Source organism: Perognathus longimembris, chromosome 3, assembly GCF_023159225.1.
Source record: "Perognathus longimembris pacificus isolate PPM17 chromosome 3, ASM2315922v1, whole genome shotgun sequence".
NCBI lineage: Eukaryota > Metazoa > Chordata > Mammalia > Rodentia > Heteromyidae > Perognathus > Perognathus longimembris.
This window is the reverse complement of record NC_063163.1, coordinates 109786741-109814028: the sequence shown is the minus strand read 5'-3', so window position 1 is coordinate 109814028 and position 27288 is coordinate 109786741. Positions and strand designations below refer to the sequence as shown.

The window sequence follows — 27288 nt, the reverse complement described above, 5'->3', positions numbered from 1 at the left end:
TACCAGTATGGGGGCTTGAACTCAGGGCCTGAGAGCCAATTGTGTCTTAGCTTTTTTTTTTGCCTCAAGGCTAACACTCTACCACATGAGCTACAGCTCTACTTCTATTTTTGGTATTTAATTTGAGGTAAGAGTCTCACAGACTTTCTTGCCAGGCTGGCTTCAAACTTAGATCCTCAGATCTCACTTTCCTGAGTGTCTGGGATTACAGATATGAACTACCAGCCCTTGGCAGTGATGTCATTTTTAAATAGTGGAAATAGTATGCAGTAATAACAAGTGGAATACATACCCTGTGGGAGGTAGATTCCTGGTGAGAAAGTCTATATTTAAGAGTACTGCTACTTTGTACGTATCACATTTGTTTAAAAATGATTAAGATAATATTTATGGAAGGAAGTGTTATTTGCCAACTGGTGTTTAGGACATGGGGCATAGGAAGGGAGTGCTCACTTGCACATCTTGCTTTCTGGATGGATAATGTGGACCCTGCAGCTCCAGTGAGCACCATGCTCCCATCTCTGGTTTTCCCCTTTCTTCCTACTGGCAAGACCTGTCTGCTGCTTTGGTTTCCCATCAATCACCAAGCACAGCTCCCAATAGTGTTTTAGTGCACAGCTCTAGGATTTCTATGGGGGACAAGTCTTTATAACACCATTCTTGCATTTCCCAGAATAACAACTATTCTAGTTTTTTTTTAATTTATTTAAGAAAAGGAATCTATCTCAGCTATCAGGTGGCACAGCAAAATGAGTTCCCATGTACATGTCATATTAGAAACAAAATACATCATTAGAATTCAGAAAACAGTATGTAAATATAAAATATTCTATTTTACTTGCTAGTAGAAAAATTGATTTTTACTAAAAGAATTTCGAATCTCAAAGATCTATGTTAATATGGCACAAGGGTCTCCCTCCCTGGTCATAAGACATGTTTTATGATCAATCTCGTTTTCATTCCTTTCTAAGATTCTTCATGTTCAAATCACATTTTCTTTTACCTATTTTTTAAATGGCAACATATTATAAGGATCCTAACATATAGGTTATTGAAAACCACCTTAGGTATATAAAACTACCTTATTTTCTTAACTGTCCTTAGAACATGCAAACCACAGTCTCTAGATTGCGAAATCTTTAGCTGTTTACATGTCTTATTTTTCCTTTTCGACTTCAAAGTCAAGAAAGGCAGCACACTTCCCTGGCTCTTTCAGTCCTCTAATGTGTTTAATATGGAGTGATACATAGAAGAATGCTCAGTAAATATTTAGGAATAATTGTGTTAACAAATGCAATTGTCTTTCTGAGATGATTCATATTATACAGTATGAATTGAATCTAGGCATACTATTTAGCACAGAAATTCCTTCCACTTTTAAAGCATCATTCTTTAATTTCACAATAATATTACATTAAAAATTCTATTATGCTGTGGTAAACATAGGATTGTTGAAAGGTGTCAGTCATGGCATTCTACTGCTAATATCATGCATGCATTAAGACTCATTGTGGGTTTCCACTGCTACTGTTTAGAGCAACAAAGCTTTCATTCCTTCCTCACCCTGGTAGAATCATCTAGCTTTATGGAAAGTATTTTCAAATGGCTGATGATTTTCTAAACAGCAAATGGGAACACAAAGTATCCAAGTTAAACAGCATTTTTGTAGTGTTTCAATCTTATGTACATTCCGAATTCTCTTCTTTTACTAAGATTAAAAACTAACATCCTCTTTCTATGTGGCTATACATTTGGGCAATTGTTCTATGTGTGGTAGAACTCAGACATATCAAACTGATAGGAAGAGAGGGTTTCATGGTAGCCACAGGCACTGTACTGACTCAGTTCTAGCTCAGCAGCATTAGAACTGACCCTTTCTCCCTCTTGAAATGAGTTGAAATGGTTGATTGTTGGGGGATGTATGCTGTCACTCCATGTCACCATTTTAGGCTTTCTCTTCACAAAATGCTCACGGATTAAATACACATCCTTTTTCCAAAGCATATGTTTACAATGACCTTGCCATACCAGTGAGGAAACATGGCCATATGGCTGTTCTAAATGAGGCTAGACTGTAGATGGTGGACTTCCGAAACCTAGGGACACCCAGGGGGAGGGGCGGCACTCTTTCCTGTGAAACCCTGGCATTGCTCCCACGATGCCTGCTTTTTCTATCTAGGGAGAAGGAAGGAGGATGAAAACATGGCATGTTTTGATTGGCATGCCAGTCAGGCGGGCTAAGGAATGTAAATGAGACTTTGAATACCGATTGACTCTGAACTTCAAGAGTCTGATCTTGAGGAAAATGGGAAAATGACAAAATATTCTTAGATGTTAAAATGGGAAAGAATGGGCTTGTAAGAGAAATAGGGAAAATTCTGCTTTCTTCACTTTTGCAGCGTCTGTTCATCATTACCTTAGACGACATTTCATGAACAATGTGTCTTGGACATGAAATTTTTATCCTAATATAAAAGTCTCTTTCATAACTGAAATTGTAAAAAAATATGAAAGTGTCTTTTATTCACTTTGCAGTTTACATGGCAACACCGCGGGCCTTGTGTTCATAGACGTACATGCACATGGCAGTTTAATTCAAGTGTGCTGGGTTCTTCCTGCCTAGGAAGGGGGATGGGGGCCAGGCCACGGGAATCCCGCAGATCTCCTGGTCTCCCGCCAGCCTCCCATGCTCTGCTAAGAGAGTCTCTTTTATGACTTCTTGTTTCCAACCTCCCTTGTGCACCTTTCCTCAGGATTTGAGTTTATGCAAGGCAAGGGCAATAAACAAGATTAGGATTTCCACTTTAAGTCAGAAGCGTGAGCATTGGTCTCTATTGCTCGCTATTCAAGGCCAAAGTCCGCACAATTTCCAGTGCAGCAATGGTGAGGGTCACCGGAGGGGATCATTTGGCTGGGACACTGGGAGCTGGAGGCTCCACAGGGACGAATGCCAGAGTCCCGGTGGGCAGGAAAGGGCACCCTCTGCGCAGGCCTCTAATGAGCTGTGAAGTGGCACGAATCCAGGACGAAACTCATCTTCCTGAGCTCCACAGAAATGGCGCAATGTCCTTCATCGAATTTCCTTGATCAGAAATGTAATTTCCATAATTTCTATTCCAGTTCCACTCTGTAATTTCTCCTAACGTAACAATCAATGAAATGTTTAATATAGTCTCATGGTTGGCCCCGTGGAAACGTCATTCATCCGTACTAAGCAGAACTTTTCATTGTCCTGCCTCACTTTTTTCCTCCCAAATCATAAGTTATAGATTTAAAGTTTCTTGGTATGCTTGCAACTAAAATGCTGTCATTTTATTTTACATTAAGCTGCTTATTGTTCAATCGAGCTAATTTTCCTTCTTTTATGTTCCACAGGAAAGTCAATTAAAAACCCTTAATACCATTATTTTATAGAATATGAGAGTCCTATATATTTGTCTGAATATACAGTTTTCATTGCAGATATTGCTATATGAAAGAATTCCTCAAATGGCCCAGTGGTTATCATGTACATGGTTTCAGGAGGTCTCTCCCAGGTCTGTTATTCTGATTTTGGTATTCAGCTGAACTCTTCTGTCTTGCAGAATCTGGATTTCTGTGGTGCTAGAGATTTCCAAACTTGGCTTCAATTATCCTAATGAGAAACATCTAGAGACTCCTTGAAAGGAAGCGTGGTCATGGCAGATAAATTTGTTTTTCTTTAATAGTCTCCAAACTCCAGTGCAATTACACTTGATCTGTGGATTCACAGCTTGAATAATAATGCAAATTTACATTCAGCAACATTTACTCAGTGTTTCCTATAATTTTCACACTGTGCTGTGGAAGTACAGCTCCCCAAAGATTTAACAGGAAAACAGGTGCAGTCTCTGCCATCAGCAAGCTTGCAGTCGCCTAAGTGAATCTGCCACTTCCAGATCATGAATATATACACTTTAGATTCAGTTTCTATCAATCTGATTAGAATTTTTTTTAAATGTTTAAAACCTCCAAAACTAATTAAATGGCAGCTGTGAAATTTTATACACATTTCTAAGAGGATTGTTTTGAATTTCAGGTCATTTTCAAACAAAAATCCATTTAAAAGAACTGCAAATTCCCTCTCTTTAAAACATAATCATCCACTGAAAAAATTATCTATCAAAAATAATGTCTTTTTTTTTTTTTGCCAGTCCTGGGCCTTGGACTCAGGGCCTGAGCACTGTCCCTGGCTTCTTTTAGCTTAAGGCTAACACTCTGCCACTTGAGCCGCAGCACTACTTCTGGCCATTTTCTGTATATGTGGTGCTGGGGAATCGAACCGAGGGCTTCATGTATACGAGGCAAGCGCTCTTGCCACTAGGCCATATACACCTCTATCAGAAAGAATGACATTGTCCCATTTGTAAGGAAATGGAAAGACTTGGAAAAAATTATACTAAGTGAAGTGAGCCAGACCCAAAGAAACATCGACTCTATGGTCTCCCTTATTGGGAATAATTAGTACAGGTTTAGGCAAGTCATAGCAGAGCATCACAAGGCCCAATAGCTATACTCTTATGAACACATATTACGGAGACAATTGTTATATCACAGTTGTAACTACTTTCAACATCCATGTGTATCTGTAGCTTCTATTATTGATGATGTTCTTGTATCACCTCCCTGTGGTTGTACCTAAACTATCTCTGTAATCTTATCTGAGTATATTGGAAACCATGTATACTGGTATTGGAACTAGGAAATTGAAAAGGAATACCAAAATTGAGAGACACGGGGTAAAAAAAGACAAACGACTACAAAAGCAATACTTGCAAAACTGTTTGGTGTAAGTGAACTGAACACCTTAGGGGGGAAAGTGTATGGGGGAGTGGGGAGGGGGGTATGAGGGACAAGGTAACAAACAGTACAAGAAATGTATCCAATGCCTAACGTATGAAACTGTAACCTCTCTGTACATCAGTTTGATAATAAAAATTTGAAAAAAAATAACGTCTTAAATTTATTTCTCATGACACAAAAAATTAAAACTACCCTCTAGTGCTTCTAAATTTAAATTCCAATTTGTTTAGAGGACTGCTTTCCCCAAAGTTACCTGAACACATAATTCTTCAGATGCAAGTTCCTCAATCACAAACACATTCCTCTTCAGTTCTTGCTTCCCACTACTATCTGAGGTACCAAATGGAGTTGAAATTCAGTGTTGGCTTCCAAGAAACTGCTGTTTCTTGATTCCTCCTCCCCCTCACCTCAGGGATCACAAATTAAAATACTTAACGGGAAAAAGAAATATGTAAAGTAGGCCTTGTGGTTTCTGTGACCTAACAAAAATGAACAAATCACATTCAACCTGGGGACCTTACTAGTGGGGCAGCCAACTGCTGTCAAAAGGAAACTCTGGTAATAGTTCAAATTTATCCACAGAAATCAGAAATGCAAAATTCTGAAGCATAATGTACAATTTTTAGATTGGAAACTTTTTTTTTCAATTCTTCTGGAAAATAATGTCCTTGTCATGCAGCATCTAAATCCCCAAATCTTTACTTTTTTTGTGTTATCTTGATGAATCCTAGAAATCTCCTTCTTGCTTGTAGTTTGAATTGTCTCCTGCACACTGATGATTAGCAAGTCCATATGTTCACTCCAGATGTTCCCTTCTCCAGCTGCATGAATAATTGACTACAGCCAAAAGAGCTCCACCCAACGCACTCACAATCCAATCATCTCTGAAATGAATCTATAATACAGGTTAAGGAGCCCAACTCTGAAATGTTTTGGATAGAGTGTTTCACACTTCACACTATTTCCCCTCTTTTGGAGGCATTGCCATTTATATACAACTCAGTTATGTTCCATGGATACCTTAAATACATAGCTTGAAGGCAATTTATACATTTTTAACATTTTCAAATTTCAACTACAATCAATGCCTTAGAGCCTCGTGTTGAGTTTTCCACTTGTGACATCATGTCTGTGCTTGAAAAATTTTGGATTTGGTAGTATTTTGGAGTTTTCAAATTCTAATGCTTAACTTGCATTCCTTTGGGGATTTCTCTTCCATCTCTTCTTCCTGGTAAAGAATGCCATTTCCAACCATCTTCCAAGTCACAATCTTAGAGATCCCTTCTCTGTCTCTATTTCCTTCTCCAGCCTTCATGTCTACATTTTATTTGTACACAGAAGACTGTGAAAATGGTGCACATCACAGGACTGTCCTAACTGTTACATTACGCTTAGTGGACAATGCATAATATGTATTCTAATGCACGTGTTACTAATTGTGAACAAGTAACCTCAGCTTTAACTTATAAGTAAAATTCCTGAAAATCAAAGAGGATGAGAAACTCAGCAGTGCTACACAGAGAAAAAAACAACATAGTGGAATCCCCAGGTCTGTCTACCTCCAAATTCTATTTCCCTCCTACTCCAAATAGTTGGTTTTAGAAGGGTGTAAGTGTTCTTCTGAGTTGGGAAGAAGAACGATGTCTCAGGCAGCACAATTGTCTTCAAAACTGACTTAAATGTGAAAAAACAAGAAGTGAGAAATGGAAGGTATACATGACAAAAGCTGTGCCTGGGGTAGAGATAAACCAAAATGTTAACTGTAGCCTGAAACAAACCCAGAACCATAAGGATTGACAAGGGACCAGTGTAACTTGAATTTGGTTCATCCACTTTCTTGTATATAACCCCCTTGTTTTCTAAGTTGTTCCAGCATACCCATATTTAAATAGTGGTCTCCTACTTTACTTTTCACAATGTCAGTCTCCTGCCAATGCCTTCAGTTGCTGTCTTGTCAAATCCAATCTTTTTTTTCTGATATTTAAAGTTCTGTATCTATCGTTGGAGGTCCCTCTGCTGCTTTAAGTCTCCTCTGAACCCCTGATGTCCTTCCCTGTGTCCCCTCTTACCCTCTTATTTGTTTCAAAGTGTTTCCTTTGTTCAACCACCTTTCATGTCTCTCCCTTCTCTCTTGATTCATGCAAGATCAAATTCTACTTGGTTAAGCTTTATATTTGTAGAGCCTGGTCACCTCCAGTATTCCTTCTGCTATTACTATTCATTACACGTCATCTTCTAATTTAACACCTACTTAACATATTATTTCTTACTAAGTTCCTTCTGTATCTCCAGCAGATAGCAAGGTTTTTTAGGTCCAATATACCATCTAATCATTCCTTGCGATAAAAACTGAAGTGCAATAAAAATCGAGACAGTTGCTGAGTGCACATTCAAGTAAGTTGGATGCAGTAACTGGACTCATCAAAAGTGACATCTTGTCAGGGGCAGCATAATAGTTGCAACAGATGCTCATGGAATCAAGAAAAAATAGAAAAGCTGAGTAATTTGGTGTCTATGAGCTTGTATGTGCAATTTGGATTTATAGGGGTTGAATCCAGAGCTGCCATATGAATTCTAAGATTGAAATAAATCAGTCCAATCTTACTTCATTAGTCAAATTGGTCTTTAGTCAGTTATCTTGATTTTGAAAGAGATAGTTTAGCTGTGTCTTTCTAGCTCATGAGGAAAGATCTCAATAGCTCAATAGCTATGTATATATGACCATATAAAATGACGCTAATTGATATGAACTCCAAGATATGGAAACCAGGGGATTTTGATTCTTAATGTAATGTGTAAAAGTTTTTCTTTCAATTTTCCCCCTTTGTCTATCCCTTGTTGACATTGTTTTTGATTTTGGAACCCTGTGTCTTGTATATACATTTATGTGACTTGGGGAAAGGATGGGGAATAACAACATGCTGAGACAAAGGAGTGATATTTATAAGACAATAGGTTGGAAATGAACATTGCAATTTAGGAAGGGAGAATGGGGGGGGAGGGAAATTATGGGAGAAAAATGAGGGAGGGGGTAACAATGCTCAACAAGAAATGTACTCATTACCTTGCTTATGTACCTGTAGCCCCTCTGTACACCACCTTTACAATAAGATAAAGTTTAAAAAAAGAAAAAATACCCTTTAAGCATATTATAAATGTGTGCACTAAGCCAAGCGGGCATTCAGCCTCATTCCCATGTGATCAGAGCTTTTGTGACTTTGAATTGAGATTTGACTAGTCTTCATTAGATTCTGGGCCACAGGGAGCGAAGGGGGCTGTGTTCCTATGTGTAAGACTGGTCAGCACTCCAGACATGGAAAAACATCTGTCTTTGAAATCAGGTCGAAGTAAATGGATCTTAGTAGGTCTAGGTGTGTTTAATGAAGAAACATGTGAGGGGTACAAATGAGAATGATCTTTTGAGACTTGGGTCATAATTTTTAATGGAGAACTGTGATATTTCTGTTCATGCCCAGACATCCTGACAGTATCAATAATTCAAGTGAAATTATCTTCAATGAGACGCAGAACTCAGAGGGAGGGTGGAAGGCTACTTGCATGAGTCTCCTTTGAGACTCGGAGATTCTCATTCCAGGCCTTTTAGATTCAGAATCTTCAAAGCAATGCATTTTAATGAAAAATGATCTTGACGATCCTTTGCCAGTCACCTAGTTTGCTGGAGAAGTCCGTGAAGAATTGCTTCTCATTCTTTCATAGTCCCAACACTCACTAACACAAAATCTATCACAATTGGTGCATCAAGTTGGTGCTCAGAAATTAAATCAAAACACCAGTCTCTCACCATCAATTCCCAATTTCCTCCATTCTCTGATCTCTTCATTTATTGGGTATTAATTTCATGCTACTCTGGGTCAGGCACAGTGCCAAGCATCAAGCAGGAGGAATTCTCTCACAAATACAATGGCATCCTAGCTATCCAGGAGCTCATCTTCCAGAAAGAGATGCACACTGAATAATAATACATGAGCAATACCCAAGGTATCACAAGAGCCCAGCAAAGTGGAGCCCCTCTGAGCCAGGAGTAATGAGAAAAAACTCCTCATGGAAATGAACCAGATATCCAAAGCCCATCACTCATTCACGAACCTCTTACTTTTCCTTGAGAAGGAAATTCATATGTGTAATATAATTTATTAAGTTACACATTTCAACTGGAAATGACAAATGCTCATAACTACGAATTTTATTAGCTCTTTCAAATGAGCTATCATCAACAAATATGGTAATACTTTTAGCTCATTCAAGCAGCTATTTTTATTTTAAAATACTGTAAGTGTGCAAGCAGAGTGACCAAATATGGCAGTTGCTAAGTGTTCTGACCAGTCTTAAAATTAGCTCAACTTCGAAAGACTTCTATAGTTCATCTTTGGTGTATGGACAAGCAAAGAAACGCAATGCTTATTAGCAAGCTCACCACATTTTAGTTAGCTGTTACTAATCAGAAAAAAGGTTATAGACATATATACATGTATATATATATAAACATAAAAGGAATTAAGAAATATATTAAAATGCAAATTCTGCACATGACTAATTACTCTAGGAATGGTGGTACATGCTTGTTATCCCTGCTGTGGGAGGCAGCTGTAGTTCCAGGCTAGTGCAGGTAAAGAAGACCTCATCTCAAAAGTGAGATGGCTGTGTATACACATAATCTCAGGGGTGTGTGTGTGTGTGTGTGTGTGTGTGTGTGTGTGTGTGAGAGAGAGAGAGAGAGAGAGAGAGAGAGAGAGAGAGAGAGAGAGAGAGAATTGTAGTCCAAAGCAAAGAGAACTGTGGAGTGATTCAAGTAATAGGGTGTCTTGCAAATGCAAGGCCTTCCTGAGTTCAAATCTCAGTGCTGAAGAGAGGTGACAATTATTGCAACCACATAATGGTACTGTCATGTTAATGTCCTCTATGCTGCTTCTTATGAATACAATTTTTTTTAAAAAAACAACACCTATTTACCCACAAGTACATGTTATTCTATTTCCTGTAAAGTTATCTACATCATGCTGTTTAATAGTTCCATGTTGTTTTCTTAAGTAGACAATGAGTTTGTTTAGTAACTAGGAAGTAAAGCATGAGAATATTACTATCACTAACTGGAAATTTTTCCACTGAAATGAAGTATGAAGTATTGGAAAGGTTAATGCACTGGTTACTTTGAAAAATACTGTTTTAGCAACAGCTCTCTCTCTCTCTCTCAATGACAGTATTCACACAAATTCTAATTTGTGACTTATCACTTCTATAAAATGAGGCCTAATTTCACAGTCTCTTCTGTTTTCATCATGTGTGATCATCACCAAAGTTTCTGAAAACAAGAAGAATCAAATGCTATATGTATGCACATATTATGCATGTGTAATACAAACTTTATTATGTATGTAATATGCTGATACATACACCTATATACCCTTATATATGTTTAAAAGGAATTTGTAAGAATGCCAAGAAATACATATGAAGATTGGTGATTCATAATTTTGAAGAGAAGGAAAAATGTGTCTTACAAACTACATTTGCTCCAATTTCACTGTATTTTTTCCTTTCAAAGGCTGTGTGTATGTGTATGGGATGCAAATATACAAACATTTGTGAAAATAATTATACTAATTATTAAATATACATCACCATTCAAAAGATTTTTATTAAAACCAGTTATGTCTTTATAGTATGTGATCGGGTGGCAAGTTGCAATTCCTGAGTACTTATTTATGCTAACCAAATTAAATAAATGCTTTCTATCAAGGATAGAAATTTAAAAGAAGAATCATCTGAAATGAAATACTAAATGGAGTATGCAGTTCTCTAGCAGCATCTCAATTAACCTATAAGGAGATGTAATCACCAGTACCCATATTGCAAACGATGCCTATATTTTGTTTCTGTTTTTGTCACTCCCCACACTATCATGTCTTTTACAATCTGTGTGCCATCTTACAAGACCTGGTTTGCATTTCTAAAGATATACTGTTAGGGTAATAAGCTAAGTATTTGGGGCTTGATACAGCAGTTCTTATGGAAAAATAGCAGAACATATGCAATAATGGGCTCCACAAGGAGCCACGGAAGTAACAAAACTACCTTTCCTGTCTAGGAAACAGTTTCTCTGTGTAATATTTGGTATGAGAAAGAAACTGGGTTTTGCTATATACATGAATGAGCAGTCCTGAAGGAAGTCCTTTTAAAGCATAACTAATGATTTTCTAAACCCTGGAAAAACCACTCTGCTGTCTTCTTGCCCAGAATAAAGAACTTCAACAGGACCAAGCTGATTAAAGTATAAGCAATTGAACACACACACACACACACACACACACACACACACACACACACACACTCTCTCTCTCCATCTTATTCTCCTAGGCAGCAGGGCAGTTTGCAAGTTCTCCTCTTCCCTCTGCAGGGCTCTCTACCCACCTCCCCTCCACCTCTCCATTCAGTCTAACCCTCTACACTCTCAGCTTGGCCCCATTCTGCGAAGGCATCCACACATGTTTACATGCTTTCCTAGCACTCTATTTCATCTGTATGGCACGCTTTTAACTGTTGTCAAAGCATGGCTTCATTTTCTGCCACCTTCCAAGCCCAAGTGGATTGTCACAAAATTCTGATTCCCTTTACCAACACCTTACATACCTGAGAAGATGAGAAATGAGGGAAAGGGAATACAGAACCATTTAGGACAAAACCCAAAAGAGTGAGTTTTCATATTATTCTTGGCTTGTGTAGCCAAATACCGACACAGAGGCTGGAGGAGTACCGCTGCCATCACAAACACTGCACCTTGTTTTACCAGGCTGTCAGCCAGGATGAGTGTAGAAGGTCCGGATTCCACAACTGACTTCAATAGGTCTACCAACTCCCCAAATCATCAATACATATTGAGAACATCCCTCCCTCCTTTGCATCTGAATGTGAAGCCCTTCTATTTAAAAGAAGCTAAAATACAATTTGAAAAAGTCTCTATATACATAGTAAAAATTGAGCTCAAAACTGTTGGTACAAGTCAAATAAATAATTCTTGGGATTTATAATTGTTCTTAAAAGTCTAGAGGAGTTTTAATTAAACTTTCCCTAAATAAATGTTGGAAAGTGATGTTGTCATGAATAATTTCATGATAGATAAATAGGCTCTGTAGATAGCTGATCTATCAGCTCCAATAGACTGTGAATTCCTTTACATGCCATGGCTGATACTTGCATATACCATGATGGTCTCTATGAGTGTCTGGAACATAAATATTCCACATTCAATACTTACATACTTACTATGAAAGAAAAGGAGGAAAGGAGGAAACCTGTTTCGTTAGTGTCTATATAAATAAGTTCTTTATAAGATGATGCTAAGAAAAATGAACTCCATGTTATGGGAATAAGTGCTTTATCATTGTTGTTATTATCAATGTACTATGCAAAATTTTGCTTTATTCTTCCGTATGATTTTATCCTTGTTGTCACTATAACTGAATTTGGTACCCTTGGTATTGTATATACATTTATCTGAACTAGGGAAGGGAAGTGAAACATCAAAATGGAGAGATAAAGGGTAAAAGGTGAACCAATGCAATAGCAATACTTATAAGACAATATGCTGTAAACCGATTGTACAACTGGAGGGGGGCACGGGGGATTGGGGAGGAACTTAGGTGGAAGAAAAATGAAGGAGGAGGTAACAACTTTGACAAAAATGTACTCACTGCCTTATATATGTAACTATAACACCTGTGTACATTACCTTGACAATAAAATTAAATTTAAAAAATCTTAGCCCTAAATTGAACATTAAAAATGAAATTAATTTATTTCCCTGTTACTCATACCTACCCACCATATCTTTAAAGATAGATACCATATGTCCCTTTACTACAAATTATAGGGCACTAACCAGAAAATCTGACTATTCAAATAAAAGCGGACCAATACCCAAGTTGAATGTGATGTATGTGTTTTTTTTTTTAAACTGTAGTACTACTCTGCTACTTTGCAAAACTAATGTACTTGTAAGGTGGGTATGTATGTATGCAAACACACACACACACACATAATCTATTTAACTGTAGAAAATCAAGAATGGATAAAACAAAGAAACAACTTTAAAATGAATATTGATAATTTTACTGAATAGTAAAATATATGGAACTCACCTCCTAGGCTGCCAGAGTAATGAAGAAGATACTTTGTTTTGCAGGCTTTCTATGCAGAAAAGAAGAGCCATGCAAATTATTCGGGGGGAAACTGCCCCTTGATTCTAAGTCTCTGTTAAAAGAGACAAGGGAAACTGTCCAGCCATTCCTAGGTAGGCAGGGCTATCTAGTTATTAATTAAGGATAGGTTCATTTTGAACAGGAGAACTCAGGCTCATGAAAACTAATTCATGGTGACACTAATGACAGTGGGTACAACGGAGACTTGTCAGGAATGAGTGTATACCTTGGACTCCACTCCCCCCTTCTTCCAGAATCTTCTAGTCCCATGAACTATAAGAAGTACTGAGGACGCAGCCAGTGTCTGCACAGATGGGCTTCTCCTGTGCCTGCTCCCGGCTCACCTGCCTTCCCAGGTGCGCATTCTCCACTAGCCCAGCATTTTGTGTCAGCAGTTCAAGTTATTTTGTCAGCAAACACCAAATGTGACCAGCACGTAGAAGTTTTCTTCTACCAGATTTACTATTATCACAGAACTCCCTGGCCAGCGCAATGTTCTGATTCCATTAAGATTCCATTAAGAGTTTCGACTTTTCTTTCTGTCAGAACATATTTTCTTCCTACTTTAGCTCATGCTATAAGTTGAATGTAATCAAAACAAATAAGAAGAAAATGCTTAAGAAAATTAGTTACACTCCTTTTTAAATCTGCTTCCTTACTGTCTTTGTGTAAAGAAATACATGAAATAAGTTTCCTTCCTCAAAGATGCCAGAGAGGGGAAAATGAGTATGGAGAAAACTCATTCCTGCACAAATGTTACCAATTCCTGTATCTGACACAATTTGTGTGAGATTATGAGGACACATCATTAAAGAAGTCAAATTTAGCCCTTCACTCTGAAAGTGTTTGCTCTTGTGGAAAATAAAGACATTGCATGACCAGACAAAGATGAAAATAATCATTACAGATGGTGAGAAAAACAAGGAAAATCATTACTTGTATAGGGTGGTATAGAGTGAGTATAGCGTGAGTATATATGTAGGGAGGGTTTGCTTCGGAGAGATTAAGCAGGAAGGTTTTTCTAAGGTGGTAATAGCTGCATCTTGGAGGCACAGAAAGAACTAGATAAACAAATAGCTGGGTTGGAACATTCTAAGAAAAAGAGAAATGGGTCCAGGGGCACAGAAAGAAGCCTAGACTGGACTCTGCCATGCTTGGCAAGGAAAGAGGTCACCGAAAGTCAAGAGGTCTTCAAGCAAGACCATGGCAGAACTGAACTTTTATCCTAAATGAATAGAAAGCCTTTGGAAGGGTTGAAGTGGGGAGAAAGAACATCTAACTTTAAATTCAGACAAGCACTTCTGGCTCTAGTATATACAGTAGGTGAACTATGAAGTGTAGAATCATCATTAGATGTGAACCCAATAAGGCAGTACTACTGACTTGGATATAAATCATGAGATTAAAAATGGAGATACTGAAAATATTTGTGACGTACTTTGTCTATAGAAGCAAAAGGATGTAGGGTGTTAATGACCATCAGAAAAAGGGAAAGAGCAGGTAAATATTAGGAATAACAATATAGCAGACAATAAAAATACCAAAACCAGCAGTAAACCACTAGGGACTTTCTGAAAAGGGCAGACAGATGAGAAGCAGCAAGTAGGAAAAACTTTGAAAGAGATAAAATGCAGAATTTTCCCCATAGCTCAAATTCAGTCAAGAAAGGGCATCGGAGGTGCACAGATGGAGCAGCTCCAATGTATTTTCAAAAGGATAGATTACTCAAACACACAGTACAGGAAAAATAATGCTGATTCCAGACAGTAGAAATTCTAGAAGATTTAGTGTCACAAATATAAAACTTAAAACCACAACAAAGGTACTGGAAAACATACAATGGTATTTCTATATAGGATAGGGATGTTATAAAATCATATATCCAAACTCTGAATGCACGAAAACAATGACTCATATGCTTGACTTATTATGAATTTCCAAGTTTGTATGGTAAAAGACATCACAAGTGATGCTCCTGGAACCCAAACGTGGAAAAAGCATCTGCAACAGATATGATAAAGTTAATCTCTAGAGTACATAAAATATTCCCAGATAGAAAGGAGCAAGAATTGACTGGCAAGGAAATGGAGCAGACTGTTCACAGAGAGACGAGTACACAGCTCTTATTAACACTGGAAAATTTTCTCAGCCTCACTATTAATCAAAAACATGTAAATTAAAACAGCAATTAGATGTCATTTTCACCAATCACAGCAAGCAAAGATTCAAGAGACTGATAATGGCTAGTGTTGGTAGGTCATAGAGAAACAATTATTATCACATACGGATGTTTATAGATTTTAGATGGCATTTTTTTTTTCAGAAGAAGATATAAAAAATCAATTAAAAGCCCAAAGCTACATCCTGTGATACAGAAATTTCACTCTGGGGGTTGATGACTCTACATGACTACTCATAGGTACATGAAAGTTTTACTGCTGTCTACAATACTAAAAATGTGAGTCAGGCATGGTGGCTAAGAGATGTAACCCTAACACTGGACAGGAAGAGACATGAGGATCACGAGTTCAACCAGCTGAAGCTACAAAGGGCAACTCAGTCTCAAAAAAAGGTAAAAAAGGTAAAAACAAAGGCTGAGGATATAACTTAGTGATAAATGCTTGCCTAATTTGCATATGGCCTTGGGTTTAATGCCCAGCATTGACAGATGTGGAAACAACCAAATGTTGATCTATCACATAAAGCCTCTCAAATGGCATGCTATATTATGTAGCAGTAGAAGAAAATGAGATAGTTTTTATATACTGACAGAAAATGCTATTATCAAGTGACATATGTCATTAAAGCTATAGAGAGATATTTACAAATCAGATACTTTTACTTCAGGTGTATAACAGAACATTGCTTTTGTTATACTTTATCTCTCTAGTCTATACAGGAAAACAAAAAGCTGTCTGGAAAGATTTACAGCAAACTGTTATTCTCATTAAGTACAAGTGCTGGGGATTTAAAAATATTTTCTTTTTGGGATTATTTAAAATCATTCTGAATTATTTTAAATGTCAAGAAGTATGTGGTTTTTACAATAAAAATATGAAAAACGATCAGCTTACCACATACTATATTTAAATTTACTGATGAAAAACTGCATATTGGAAAGTGCACATATGTAATAAATATGAGCAAACACATAATAAAAGTATGCAAACACTGACTGCAATGACTGTACGACTTTTGCTTTACCTGGAGAAATATGGTGGATTATGAAGAAAAGGTATTACTCTTAAATTATTTATATTTTATTTTACATTTACTGACAATATGGCAGTTTCATTAAATCAGAGGCAAGCAGTGTTGCTATAAAAGCTGGGGGAATTTTGGCTGTCTTGATGGTTTTTCGACAGTCTGGAATCCAATGTTATGTTAAGGAAACCCTGAAAGAAATCACCTTGCAGCTAAGCCCATCTTAATACCATTTCCTTGGGGGAAACTGTGTTTAATATGTATAGTAATTCTAAAATCAAGCAATACTCCCATAAAATTTAGTATGCTGGCCAAATAGTAGAGCATCCAGCACTGTTTGCCTAACAGTTAGGAGTTAGTTGTCTTTTACACACCCGGGTACTTATGACATGAAGTTGGCAGTCTAGAGTACTGAGAATGTCACCGTTTAGAATTCTCACATCTTGTGCTGAATTTCAAATCTCAAAGAAGAGCAATTTTCCAATGAGAAATGCTATACAGATTCATTGGGGGGTAAATGAAAGTTGTTAATGAGGTAGCTTTGAGATAAACACCTTGATACTTAAATTGAGGGCTGCTTAGCTTCAGTCAAGTCACGGCAAGTGATGTACATTTTGTACTGCTCGTAATACCAACATGTGGATGGGAGGGGGAGGAAAATTTAAGATCTGATGCAGACTTTAGGAACCAATGCAACTGCAATACTCACAAGACAATATGTTGGAAATTAACTGTACAACTGGGGGGGGGTTAAGGGGAAGGGAAGTGGCAGAAAAATGAGAGAGGGGATAACAAGTTTGACAAGAAATGTACTCACTACCTTGCATATGTAACTGTAACCCCTCTACACATCACCCTGACAAATAAAATTATATTTTTTAAAAAGGGACCCAGATGCTGTGGGTACTTTTCTGGTCAGGAGTAAATTTTCTTGGTGATGTGAATCTTCAGTTTCTCTACCTATACGAAGGTAACAATAATACCTACTTCTTACAGAGTTGTACAAAAATTGAGGCAAAACATCCATGCCATAAAGAAAATGAAAATCAAAAGAACATTAAGATTGCATCTCACCCCATATGATTGGCCAGCATCAAGAACGTGAGCAATAACAAATGCTCCTAGGGATGTGGGGAGAAAGGAATCCTTTAACATGGTGGGTGAGGAGCTAAACTAGTACAACTACTCTGAAGGTGGTTTGGAGATTCCTTTAAAAAGCTAACCATAGCATAACCATAACATGACCATGACCATAACCATAACATGAGCCAGTCATACCACTCTCAGGCATCCATCCAGAACATTATACATCAGGATATAGTAAAGACATTCACACACCCATGTTCATTGCTGCCCTATTCACAGTAGCCAAGTTATGGAAGCAGCCCACATGCCCTACAACTGATGAGTGGATCAAGAAGATGTGGTATAGACATACTATGGAATTTTATTCATCCATTAGAAAGATTGTTGTCATTGGCAGAAAAAAATTAAGGGATGTAAGCCAGGTACAGAGAGACAAACAGTACAAGTTTTCTCTCATATATAGAAGCTAGAGCTAAAATACATGCATGATAACATATACAGTACTCTATGAGTATCTATGCAAATATACACAAACCAACTGACTAAAGGGTATTATACCTAAGGAAGGAATTCAAAGGTGTATGTAACTTATCTGAGCACCTAATATATTGTTTGCCAAAATAAATATCAGGAAGTGGAAATATGTTTTTAGTAGGAGGGGCATGGGAGGGAGAGTAATGGAGAGAGGATGGGTGAGCAGTGTACCTTATGTAAATACTGAGCTATATTACCTTAGGGTAGGGATGGGAGGGGAGAAATGGGGATGAATAATGGAAGGTGTAATTGTGGTCAAAAAGCGTTTTGCTTATAACCTGACTTATAGAATTGTAACCTCTTTGCACAGTAATAATAAAAGAATATACTACCATCAACCAAAAAATTCCAAACCAGGGTATATGGTCAGCAATATACTATTAATAGCTGTTATTAATACTATTATGGTCAGAGAATGAATGCATGTCGAGATCAAGGAGTTGTAAGCAACGTCAAATAATGCAAGCTCTTCAGAGGCTCTGAAAACTAAAACCCCACAATTGGATTTACTAATTTCTAAGTCACCAATGACCTTCAAGAGCAAGGTGTTCCAGGAGTGGTGATTGTAAGGGAAAAGTTAAATAGTGATAAAAATAGAAGGAGCTGATGCAGACTATGTGGCCCTTCTAAAGCTAAGAGAAGAATTAAAAATAAAATGACAGTGTGCTGGGAGCAGGCCCAGGCTGGGGATTTTTCCAGTGAGGACCAATTGAGTGTGCTTTCTATCAGGGAAGAAGCTAGATGGAGTTTATAGAAAAGCTCCTGGTTAGTTGCAAGGATAAAATCGTATAGTGTTTCTCAAATACTAACTTATCTTCATTTCTTAGCATACTTCTGTCATGCTCTATACTACAGCCAGAATAAACTATATCCAGTAGCTCCAACAAATGCACCTGCCTCTCCACACCTTAGATGTCACCGTATACATTACATCTTTGGCCACATAGAACCTCTTTCCTCCTCCTCCTTCAAATGACTCTACTAGAGCTTTCATATCAGGAAATAGTGCAGAATGCCACACCAGGTATAATTACTCTTCCTGTGTTTCTCTCAATAATAGCTTCATGTTTTCCTTTCGTGCACTTAATCTTCATGAACTGCAATCTGCACTGGGGCCTGCCCTTTCCCATTGAGCTCACCAAGGACAGCAGCTACCCTTACAGGTTTTATATTCCCAGTGTCTCCCATGGGTCCTCAGGAAAGCTACTTCATAAATATATTTAGAGAATAAATGGTTCTACTATTATCCAGTCTAATGAATGAATGGGTGACTCTCACATAATGATTTCAGCCTTCCTTATTATCATTCACCATCACGTGATTAATGAACAAATTGCCCAGAACTGTCTTGTCCTATTTTCTTCAGAAACTTGTAATTAGAGAAAAGATAAATGACAAGTCTCTTTTCTTTTGTAATTCAAGCAAACTCACTATAATTGGGTATTTTCCATACCTTCACCACCCCTGTGATTTTAGTTAGAGGACCTGGTCTGAGCTCTGGTTTTACAGTCTGGAACAACATAGATTTTTACCAAAACAAACCAAATTACAAAATATTGCACCATTTTCTCAGACTACCTCTCTATAAGCCTAGCTTGAGGTCAAATAAAATCATACAAATGAGAGCCATAAAAAAACTGTGTTTCATAAAGTGTAAGGAATATTATATTCATTCTTCATTGTAAAATCTCTAACAATAACATTAACTGTAAACTGTAAATATATGTACATATAGATAGATAGATGATAAATTGATAGTAGATGGATGGATAAAGATATAGACATTTCTCAATGCCAGGAATTAAAATTTTTCCTCTTTGAGAAATAAAAACCCAGAATGGAAAATAAGTAAGGAATATTTCTGACAGTTTTATGAAAAATTAATCTTGTGATATCTGAGAGATTTATCAATGGAAATTATGTACCTTCCTGTGATTTAATAGATAAGCCACCAGAATATGACTCAGGTCTTTGTCATTAACCTCAGAGTAAATAAGTATGGGGAAAAATTTTTAAATGTGAAACTAAAGATTATTTCAAACCAGAATAGAATTTTTAATCAGTTCAAATTAAGGGAGCATAATGAGAGTCACAATAGAATCACATCACTAATTTTCCTAAAAACAAGCAAGATGATTCTTAATTCTAAGGTATTTTTTCTTTTTCTTTTTCTTTTTTTTTTGCCAGTCGTGAGGCTTGAACTCTGGGCCTTGAGTGCTGTCCCTGATCATCTTTTGCTCAAGGCTAGTGCTCAGTCATAGTGCCACTTCCAGATTTTTTCTGAGTAGTTTATTGGAGATAATCTCACAGACTTTCCTGCCCTGACTGGCTTCGAACCGTGATCCTCAGATCTTAGACTACTGAGTAGCTAGGATTACAGACATGAGCCACCAGCACCTGGCTATTTTTACTCTTTACAGTCAGACTGTTACGGAATAATATAATACCTGGTGTAAACCTGTAGAACATATTTTCAAGAGGCATGATTCTGGAAGGAAAAATGTGCAATATGTTAGTGTGTTGAATTAGACCCCGAATGCCATGTTATTGAATCTGTTCAAGTTTTGTGTGTGTGTGTGTTATATACCTTCTTGAAGGCCTTGTTTCATGTGTCATATTCTCCAAGTGCTTAACTAAACAAATGTATTTTACATGCCAAACCATTTGTATATCTTGGATATTTAGGGTTGAAAAGTAAATTGGCCACAAACAGAAGTAACATTTATCTTAAAAGAAAAAAAACCTTTTCTCATGTTTACTGGAGTATACTATATAATCCATTTGTGATTGTTACAACTATTCTACAGATGTGTTGGACAATTGACAAGATTTTGACAGACAAGGAGAGCAAGATAAACATCTTAATAAATAAGAAAATGACCCAAGTGCAGGTGGTTCATGCCTGTAATTCTAGTTACTCAGGAGGCTGAGATTTGAGGATCAAGGTTTGAAGCTAGCCGAGGCAAGAAAGTCCATGAGACTTTTATCTCCAGTTAACCACAGAAAAGCCAGAAGTGGAGCTGTGACTCAAGTGGTAGAATTCTAATCTTGAGCAAAAAGATCTCAGGGACAGCACCCAAGGCCCGAGTTCAAGCCTCATGCCCAGCACAAAATTAATTACCCAATTGGCTCCTTCCATAATAATTCACAAAATGGGAAATACTCTATAAAATTCTTTCATATTTCATCAAGGTAATAATATATAAGTACTTACAATGTTTTATTACATAGACTCAACTGGCTGTATGAAAGCTGAAAGGCTGATTTTACAAACTGAATATTTGTGATTATATTGACCAGATGCTGCCTTTAAAGGGAGTTTTAATATGAATGAATTAAACTAGTAAGAATAATGTCTCAAGTACTATTTTCATATAGAAAATGGTTACAACATTTGTTAAAACTTAGCATATTTTATCATTTAAACCAAATCTCCATCTAGTAGCTATTGGAAAAATACTTTGAAAATTAGCCTACTCTATGATGTATCAAATATTTTATAAAAGATATTTTGATACCTATCTGAAATGATGGTATGTTAAAGAATAGTATCCATATGGAATTTGTTTCCAATGTTATTTTTTTTCATCCCTTATACTCTGTATACATACCAACACAGAAATGTATGCATCTAATTACATTTGGAATTTTACAAGGTTTTTTAACACATACTTTTTTATTGAAAGAAGTCATAAATATTATCTGTATTTCTTCTAATTTCTCTTTCATATCTACCAAAGTGTTATTTTCCAACCATGTGAACAGCTACAAAGAAAATAATATTTTCTGGAAAAAATGTTGAAAATAAGCCAAAAATAGGTCTCCCTCCAAGAACTAGGGACTTACATTAAAAATACAAGTTTCCAAGATTATCACATCACTTATGAGTACATAAACTCTATACAAGATAAGTTTAGCTACCTACAATATTTGTCCACCACTAATGTTATTTTGAGTAAAGTTAATAGTATTAAATTGTATCTGCCCATGAATATACTTCATTCTATAGTAGGAGGGTGCTTTCCATCAACACTGAAATCCTCTCTTTAATGACCCTTAGTCATACTGAATTAAAAGAAATCTACTGCCCTATGTTGCAATCCAACATGACACATTTGCAAATCCAGTCTGTATCATAGGGAGAAAAAAAGTTCCACATTCTCTACAGTAAATTTCAAGACCTGTGTTTACCCTTTTGTAACCAAAGGCAGGAGCTTGATATATGAGGTCAGCCAACACTTCTTGCTTATGCTTCACCTTTAACTAGACTGGAAAAATCACATGTGCATCTGTTTTTGGTCAATCCATTCATCAGCCACCGATCACCTGACCCATACTCTCAAATTCAGCTCAGGTGTGCCTTAAGGATATTTGGCACAGTCATTTGTCAAAGTAATTGTCTTTTTTCCTCGCTAGAAAATATTTCTCCTTATTTAAAATTTGCTGTTAAGAGTATTTTTACACCCCATACACAAAATCAACTGTATACGATGGAAAAATTATTACTTCACCAACATTGTGAAAGACATAGATTCAAGATAAACAGATTAAAGCCAGCTTTTGGTTTCCTCACTCAACATATTAACTAATAGCATCCACTCTATTTCATACTCTTTACAGATACTGTATATGACTTCCCACCAATATCTCATATTTACACTTCATTCATAGATAATTTTTATACAAATAAAATAGTCACTAAGATGATCTTAAATGAGGCTAATTATAAGGAGGAAGAAAGGATTAGCACTTCATACCTTACATAGGTAGAAATCACTGTGCAAACTCTGATGCATTTAAGATCTTAATTTGTGAAAACCACACAAAACAAACTATTGTATATGTCACTTTTAAGAAAAGCATTCAAAACTTAATTAAAAATCACTTTAAAAGTAATCCACTGTTGACTCTTCATATAGAGAGTATGAATTGTTTTTAAAGCTAGTAATACTTTTATCAACAGAATCTTGTACACTTTAAAAGTATTTAAATAAACAAATAATATTCATATGCCAAGGAGAACACTTTTCATGCAACTATTTGAACGGTTGGCATCCCTTTTTTAATACTAGATATATAATGCTAATTACATAAAATTTGTAAAAATGTCTATTTACAAGCCAATCTCTGACACAGGCATTTTGGCTTAAAAAGAATAGCCTTCTGCTGTAATGTAATATTAATTCCACCAGTAAATGAAAAGTGTTTTTGAAATGAAGTAGTCTTCTCAGGAACTAGCACATCCATGAAAAATAATGTAATTGTGAGATTTTATACAACTTTCAAATGCCCCAACCTCCTTGTAAAATCAGTTCTGAAAAAGTAGTAGACAGAACCCCCCCCCAACAAGAAAAAGTGATCATAGTATGTCTTAAATGACTTAACAACATCCAAATCTAAGTGAAAGTATTTGTCAGTGAAACAGAAACCATCAAATCATTTGAAAACTCTTTGATTTCCATTTTACTTGCTGCTTTGTTCAGTATACTTTCTGGTACTAAGAAGATTCTTTTAAAATTGAAAGATGTGCCAACTTGTCATCATAAAGATGATCTATGATTCAGTTTAAACACTCTAGCCTTCCTATGAAATCAAGTGAAATTTTATATGGAAAGCCTCTCTGTATGTTTTAGATAAGCTAGAGCCATTCTTCATATAGAATTATGAAATAGTGGTGAATGAGCACTCAGCCGAAGGAAACATTCAAAATACACCTTTCCTTCATGAATGCAAAAGCAATAGAATGCTATCCACTAGCCTCTGTTAGAAGATTGCCTGTCTTAAACTAACTCATATAGTTCTTTAAGTGAAATTACACGGAATCCTGTGGGGGAACGCCGTGCAACCATTTCCTTTTAACATTATATGAGGCTACTCAGTTTCATTGTGTGGAGAGTAAATTCAGCTGGGCTGGTTTTTGAGTTCAGGCGGATCTGAGACTAAGTTGATTTGTCACCAAGGTACAATTCATGGTGTTACACGCACAGGATATATGCATTATGTGATAGTCAGAGGCATTTACAACCCAGAGTATATAAGAGCAGGGCAGACTCGAGTGACATCACTAGACCATCTGCAGCATCAATCGACTCAGACACACTCCACACCACCACTCCCATCTCTCAGCACTAGCAAGCCTTCCTTCACCTTCACTAGTGAAAAGAGCAGCAAGCTTACTCAAGTGAAAAGCAAACAAGAGAAACCAAAGGAACAGAATTAAAAAAGAAAAAAAATAACTAAAGGAACAGAACCCCAGAAAACTAGATTAAGTACAGATTTCATCAAACTGACATTTAGATTATGGGAATAACATGGAAGGGGAAATTAAGTTGTGTTTTCTTTACAAGAAATGAGAAGGAAGAAGAAAAAAAAAGGAAAGAGGGAAAGTAGAAGGAAGGAAAGAAAGAGGAGAGGCCAACTAAATAATCCCAGATAAAATCTTTTCTTAACTCCGAGTTTCCTCTGAAAGCAGGCAACTGTGAGAATTGTGTCATTCTTTCTAAAAACCCACAATAACAGAATGCAAAGGGACATTACCTCATTTCAGTTCTCTTCTTATTTAGCTACATAACTTATCTTTTACTTACAGGCATTTGTCACAGCAAAACTGTTGGCTGTCTCAATGTTGTCCACGTGAGGAACCAAATTAAAAGGAGCTTCCGATGCATTGGGGCTGGTGTTATGAAGAAAAATTGCTAATCGAAAAGCCGTGTATTCCTGATCTGTGTTTCGGATGAAGAGACCACCTATGGAACACAGAGAGAAATGCATTCAGTGCCCCCTCTTGTAAATGTTTGAAGCAATAGCAAGTCCACTCACAAGCACATTACAGTAAAGGGCTCTCCTTGGCATATTTGGGGAGACTAGTCTTTGTCACTAAGCTGCATGCTTGATATTTTGGTCCTGGAAGACAGCTCTGCTTTTTCCTTGCTTCTGATGTTTCACGATCACAGTGACCTCGGAGTGTATTTAGTGTGTTTTGCCTCCTGTCACTTGTCCACCCCACGATTACCAACATGGGCACACAGGGAGTTCTGGGTTTCTCTCTTTCAGAAGAGCAGTCAGATGCACAGGGAAAGAGATCTACATGAAAACACAGAGATGAAGGAATGCGGGAGCACATGGGCAAAGAGCCACCGCTGAAAAGAGAGATGAACTTTTGTGTCTGCTGCTCGCGGCCTCAGCCTCATCAGCTCGGTTTTGTTGCACCTTGCATGAGAAATGATGCAGTCGTGAGGCTGGGCTGAGCTGGAAGAAATTCAATCGCTGCGTCCCATGAAAAGACAGGAGAGCAGCAGAGCCAGCAAAGCCCAGGATCGAGGGGTGGTGGTTAAAGTGGAGGCAGCGAAAAAGGCAAAAGCTTTCATCAAGAAGGAAACAAAGCAAACACAGAGAAGGAAAGGTCTTGGAAAAGCATTGAACTTTGCAATCGGTTAATCCACAGCCGGAAAAGGCAGGCAGTGTGGATAGAAACAGTCAAAAAAAAAAAAAAAAGAATTACAAATCAGTCTGTTTCTGTAATAGGGAGGAAGCTGCTGCCTCCAGCATTAGGTAAAGTGGATTTTAAAAAAATCTTTAGAGAAAGGAGGGAGGGAGAGTCGAATAAAATACACAGATCCCCCATGGAGACCCCCCACCCCCCACCCCAACTATGTCCAATCCAACTTAACCCAGGCAAGTCAAAGGTGCACCGGGGCTAAGGAGTCTGGGCGGACAGTCGTGTGGGCATGCCACTGAAGGCTCAGCCGAAGAGGCTGCCTCCCCGCGCGTGGGGAGAGGAGGAAGGACCGCACACGGGAGGGAAGGGAGCCTCCGAAGCCTGCCCTGACTCGCTCAAGACCAACTCCTGGAACTCACTTTCGGATATGCGCCTGGGCCCCAGGCGCAGGGCGGCGCGGGAGCACGGCTTACCTATTTGTACGCTGCTTGGAAAGGCTCCCATGACGAGTCCCCAAAATCCAGAAAATAACAAGACAATTTGTCTGCAAATAATCCTCATCTTCTTGTCTCCTCTCCCTGGCGCGCGCTCTCTCTCCTCTCTCTCTCTCTCTCTTTCTCTCTTTCTCTCACACTCTTCCTAAAGGTTGTTCAGACAGGCATTGAAGACGATGGCGCTAAAATTAAAAAAAATCATAAAAATAAAGGGGGGGGCAAGGAGCGCGCTGTGGGTGGTTTATGATTATGACAATTCCCCTTTAGCAATCCATGTCGCGCGGCGGCCAGGTTTTTCCCGCAGTCTCCATCGCCCTGGGAGAGCTTTTCCGTCCGGCTGCAAATGTGGCACATGCAGAAGATGGTGGTGGACGTCTAGTGGCTGCCGGCGGGGACTAGACATGCGCTCTGTCTTTGCCCCTCGCTCGCTTTCCCGCACACACAGTCACACGCGCGCGCGCGCACACACACGCGCACACACAAACACACACACACACACACCGGCGCCGCACGCGCTCCCCGCCTGGCACCCGCCAGCATCAACGTCCCCCCCCACACACACCGCACCCCAAAGCCTGCACCAGCCGGGAGCAGCGGGCGCCCTCCCCGCGTCCCCTCCCCGAGCGCCCGCCCGCCCGGGGTGCGCGCCCCTCGCCCACCGCTCGCTCGCCCGACTTCACCCCCCCCCCACACACACCCCGGGGTACTCACCAGAGCGCCCCAGACTCCCGGACGCTCCCCGATCCAGTCTGGGGACGGGGTTTTCCGGCCCCTCACCACTCCCTGGGCTTCCCCCCCCCTCCCCTCTCGCCTCTTCCGGGGTTCGCAGAGGGACGGGGCTCTGGGGATGGGCGCCCCCCGAGGGCCCCTCTCTTCGCTTTCCAGGAGTCTGGCTGCACTTGGCAGGGAATCGACCCGCGGGGCCAGGTGTGCAGCCCGGCTGCGGGGCTGGGGGGTTAGCGCCTCCCCGAGCCCCCGCTCCCCTGCCGCATGCTGCAGGCTCCGGGGAGGACCGGCCGTCCTCGCCTGCGCTCGCAGCCCGGCCCTCGTCTGCCACTGGGCTGCGCGCGCGGGGGACTCAGGTCCTCGCTGCAGCAAAAGCTCCTTCGCCACCCAACGGCCCCGGGAACCCAGAACCGAGCGGGTGCCGGCGCTGAGCCAGGGAGAGGAGAGCGAGGGGGCAGAGGGCAGCCCCAGCAAGGTCACCCAGGCCAGCGACCCGGGAGCAAAGGACCAGGACGCTGAAGCCAGGGAGAAGAGCCAGAGAAGTTTACATATCCTAGGACAGAGGGAAGGGAGGAAAAGGTTCATGGAAACAATGCACGAAGTTAAGGATAACTAAGAGGACAGAAAAGACAGGAAATTCACCCGAGAGGGGCTTTGGGTAAGGTAGGGCAGGAGGCAGGCAGGAGCAAGAACTTGGTTAAGTAAAGATGTCTTGCTTCCCAGAGTCTCTCTGGGGCCCCCCTTTCCTCTGTGCAGGGGCCACTGCTGG

General features: G+C 38.8%; 1 protein-coding gene across 7 annotated transcripts in view; it reads right to left on the bottom strand.

The window, feature by feature from the left end:
- Positions 1-26846, bottom strand: part of Gria4 (glutamate ionotropic receptor AMPA type subunit 4) — a 257256-nt gene extending 230410 nt beyond the window's left edge. For all 7 annotated transcript variants that reach the window (XR_007210532.1, XM_048343762.1, XM_048343756.1 and 4 more), the window contains exons 1-3: positions 26505-26846; positions 25773-25975; positions 24449-24607 (exon numbers count right to left, since the gene is read on the bottom strand). Coding sequence is in view for 6 of the 7 variants with exons in the window: in XM_048343762.1 (XP_048199719.1) it covers positions 24449-24607; positions 25773-25860 (247 nt within the window). In the remaining variant the exon portion in view is untranslated. The remainder of the gene's footprint in view (positions 1-24448; positions 24608-25772; positions 25976-26504) is intronic.
- Positions 26847-27288: the final 442 nt, after the last annotated feature.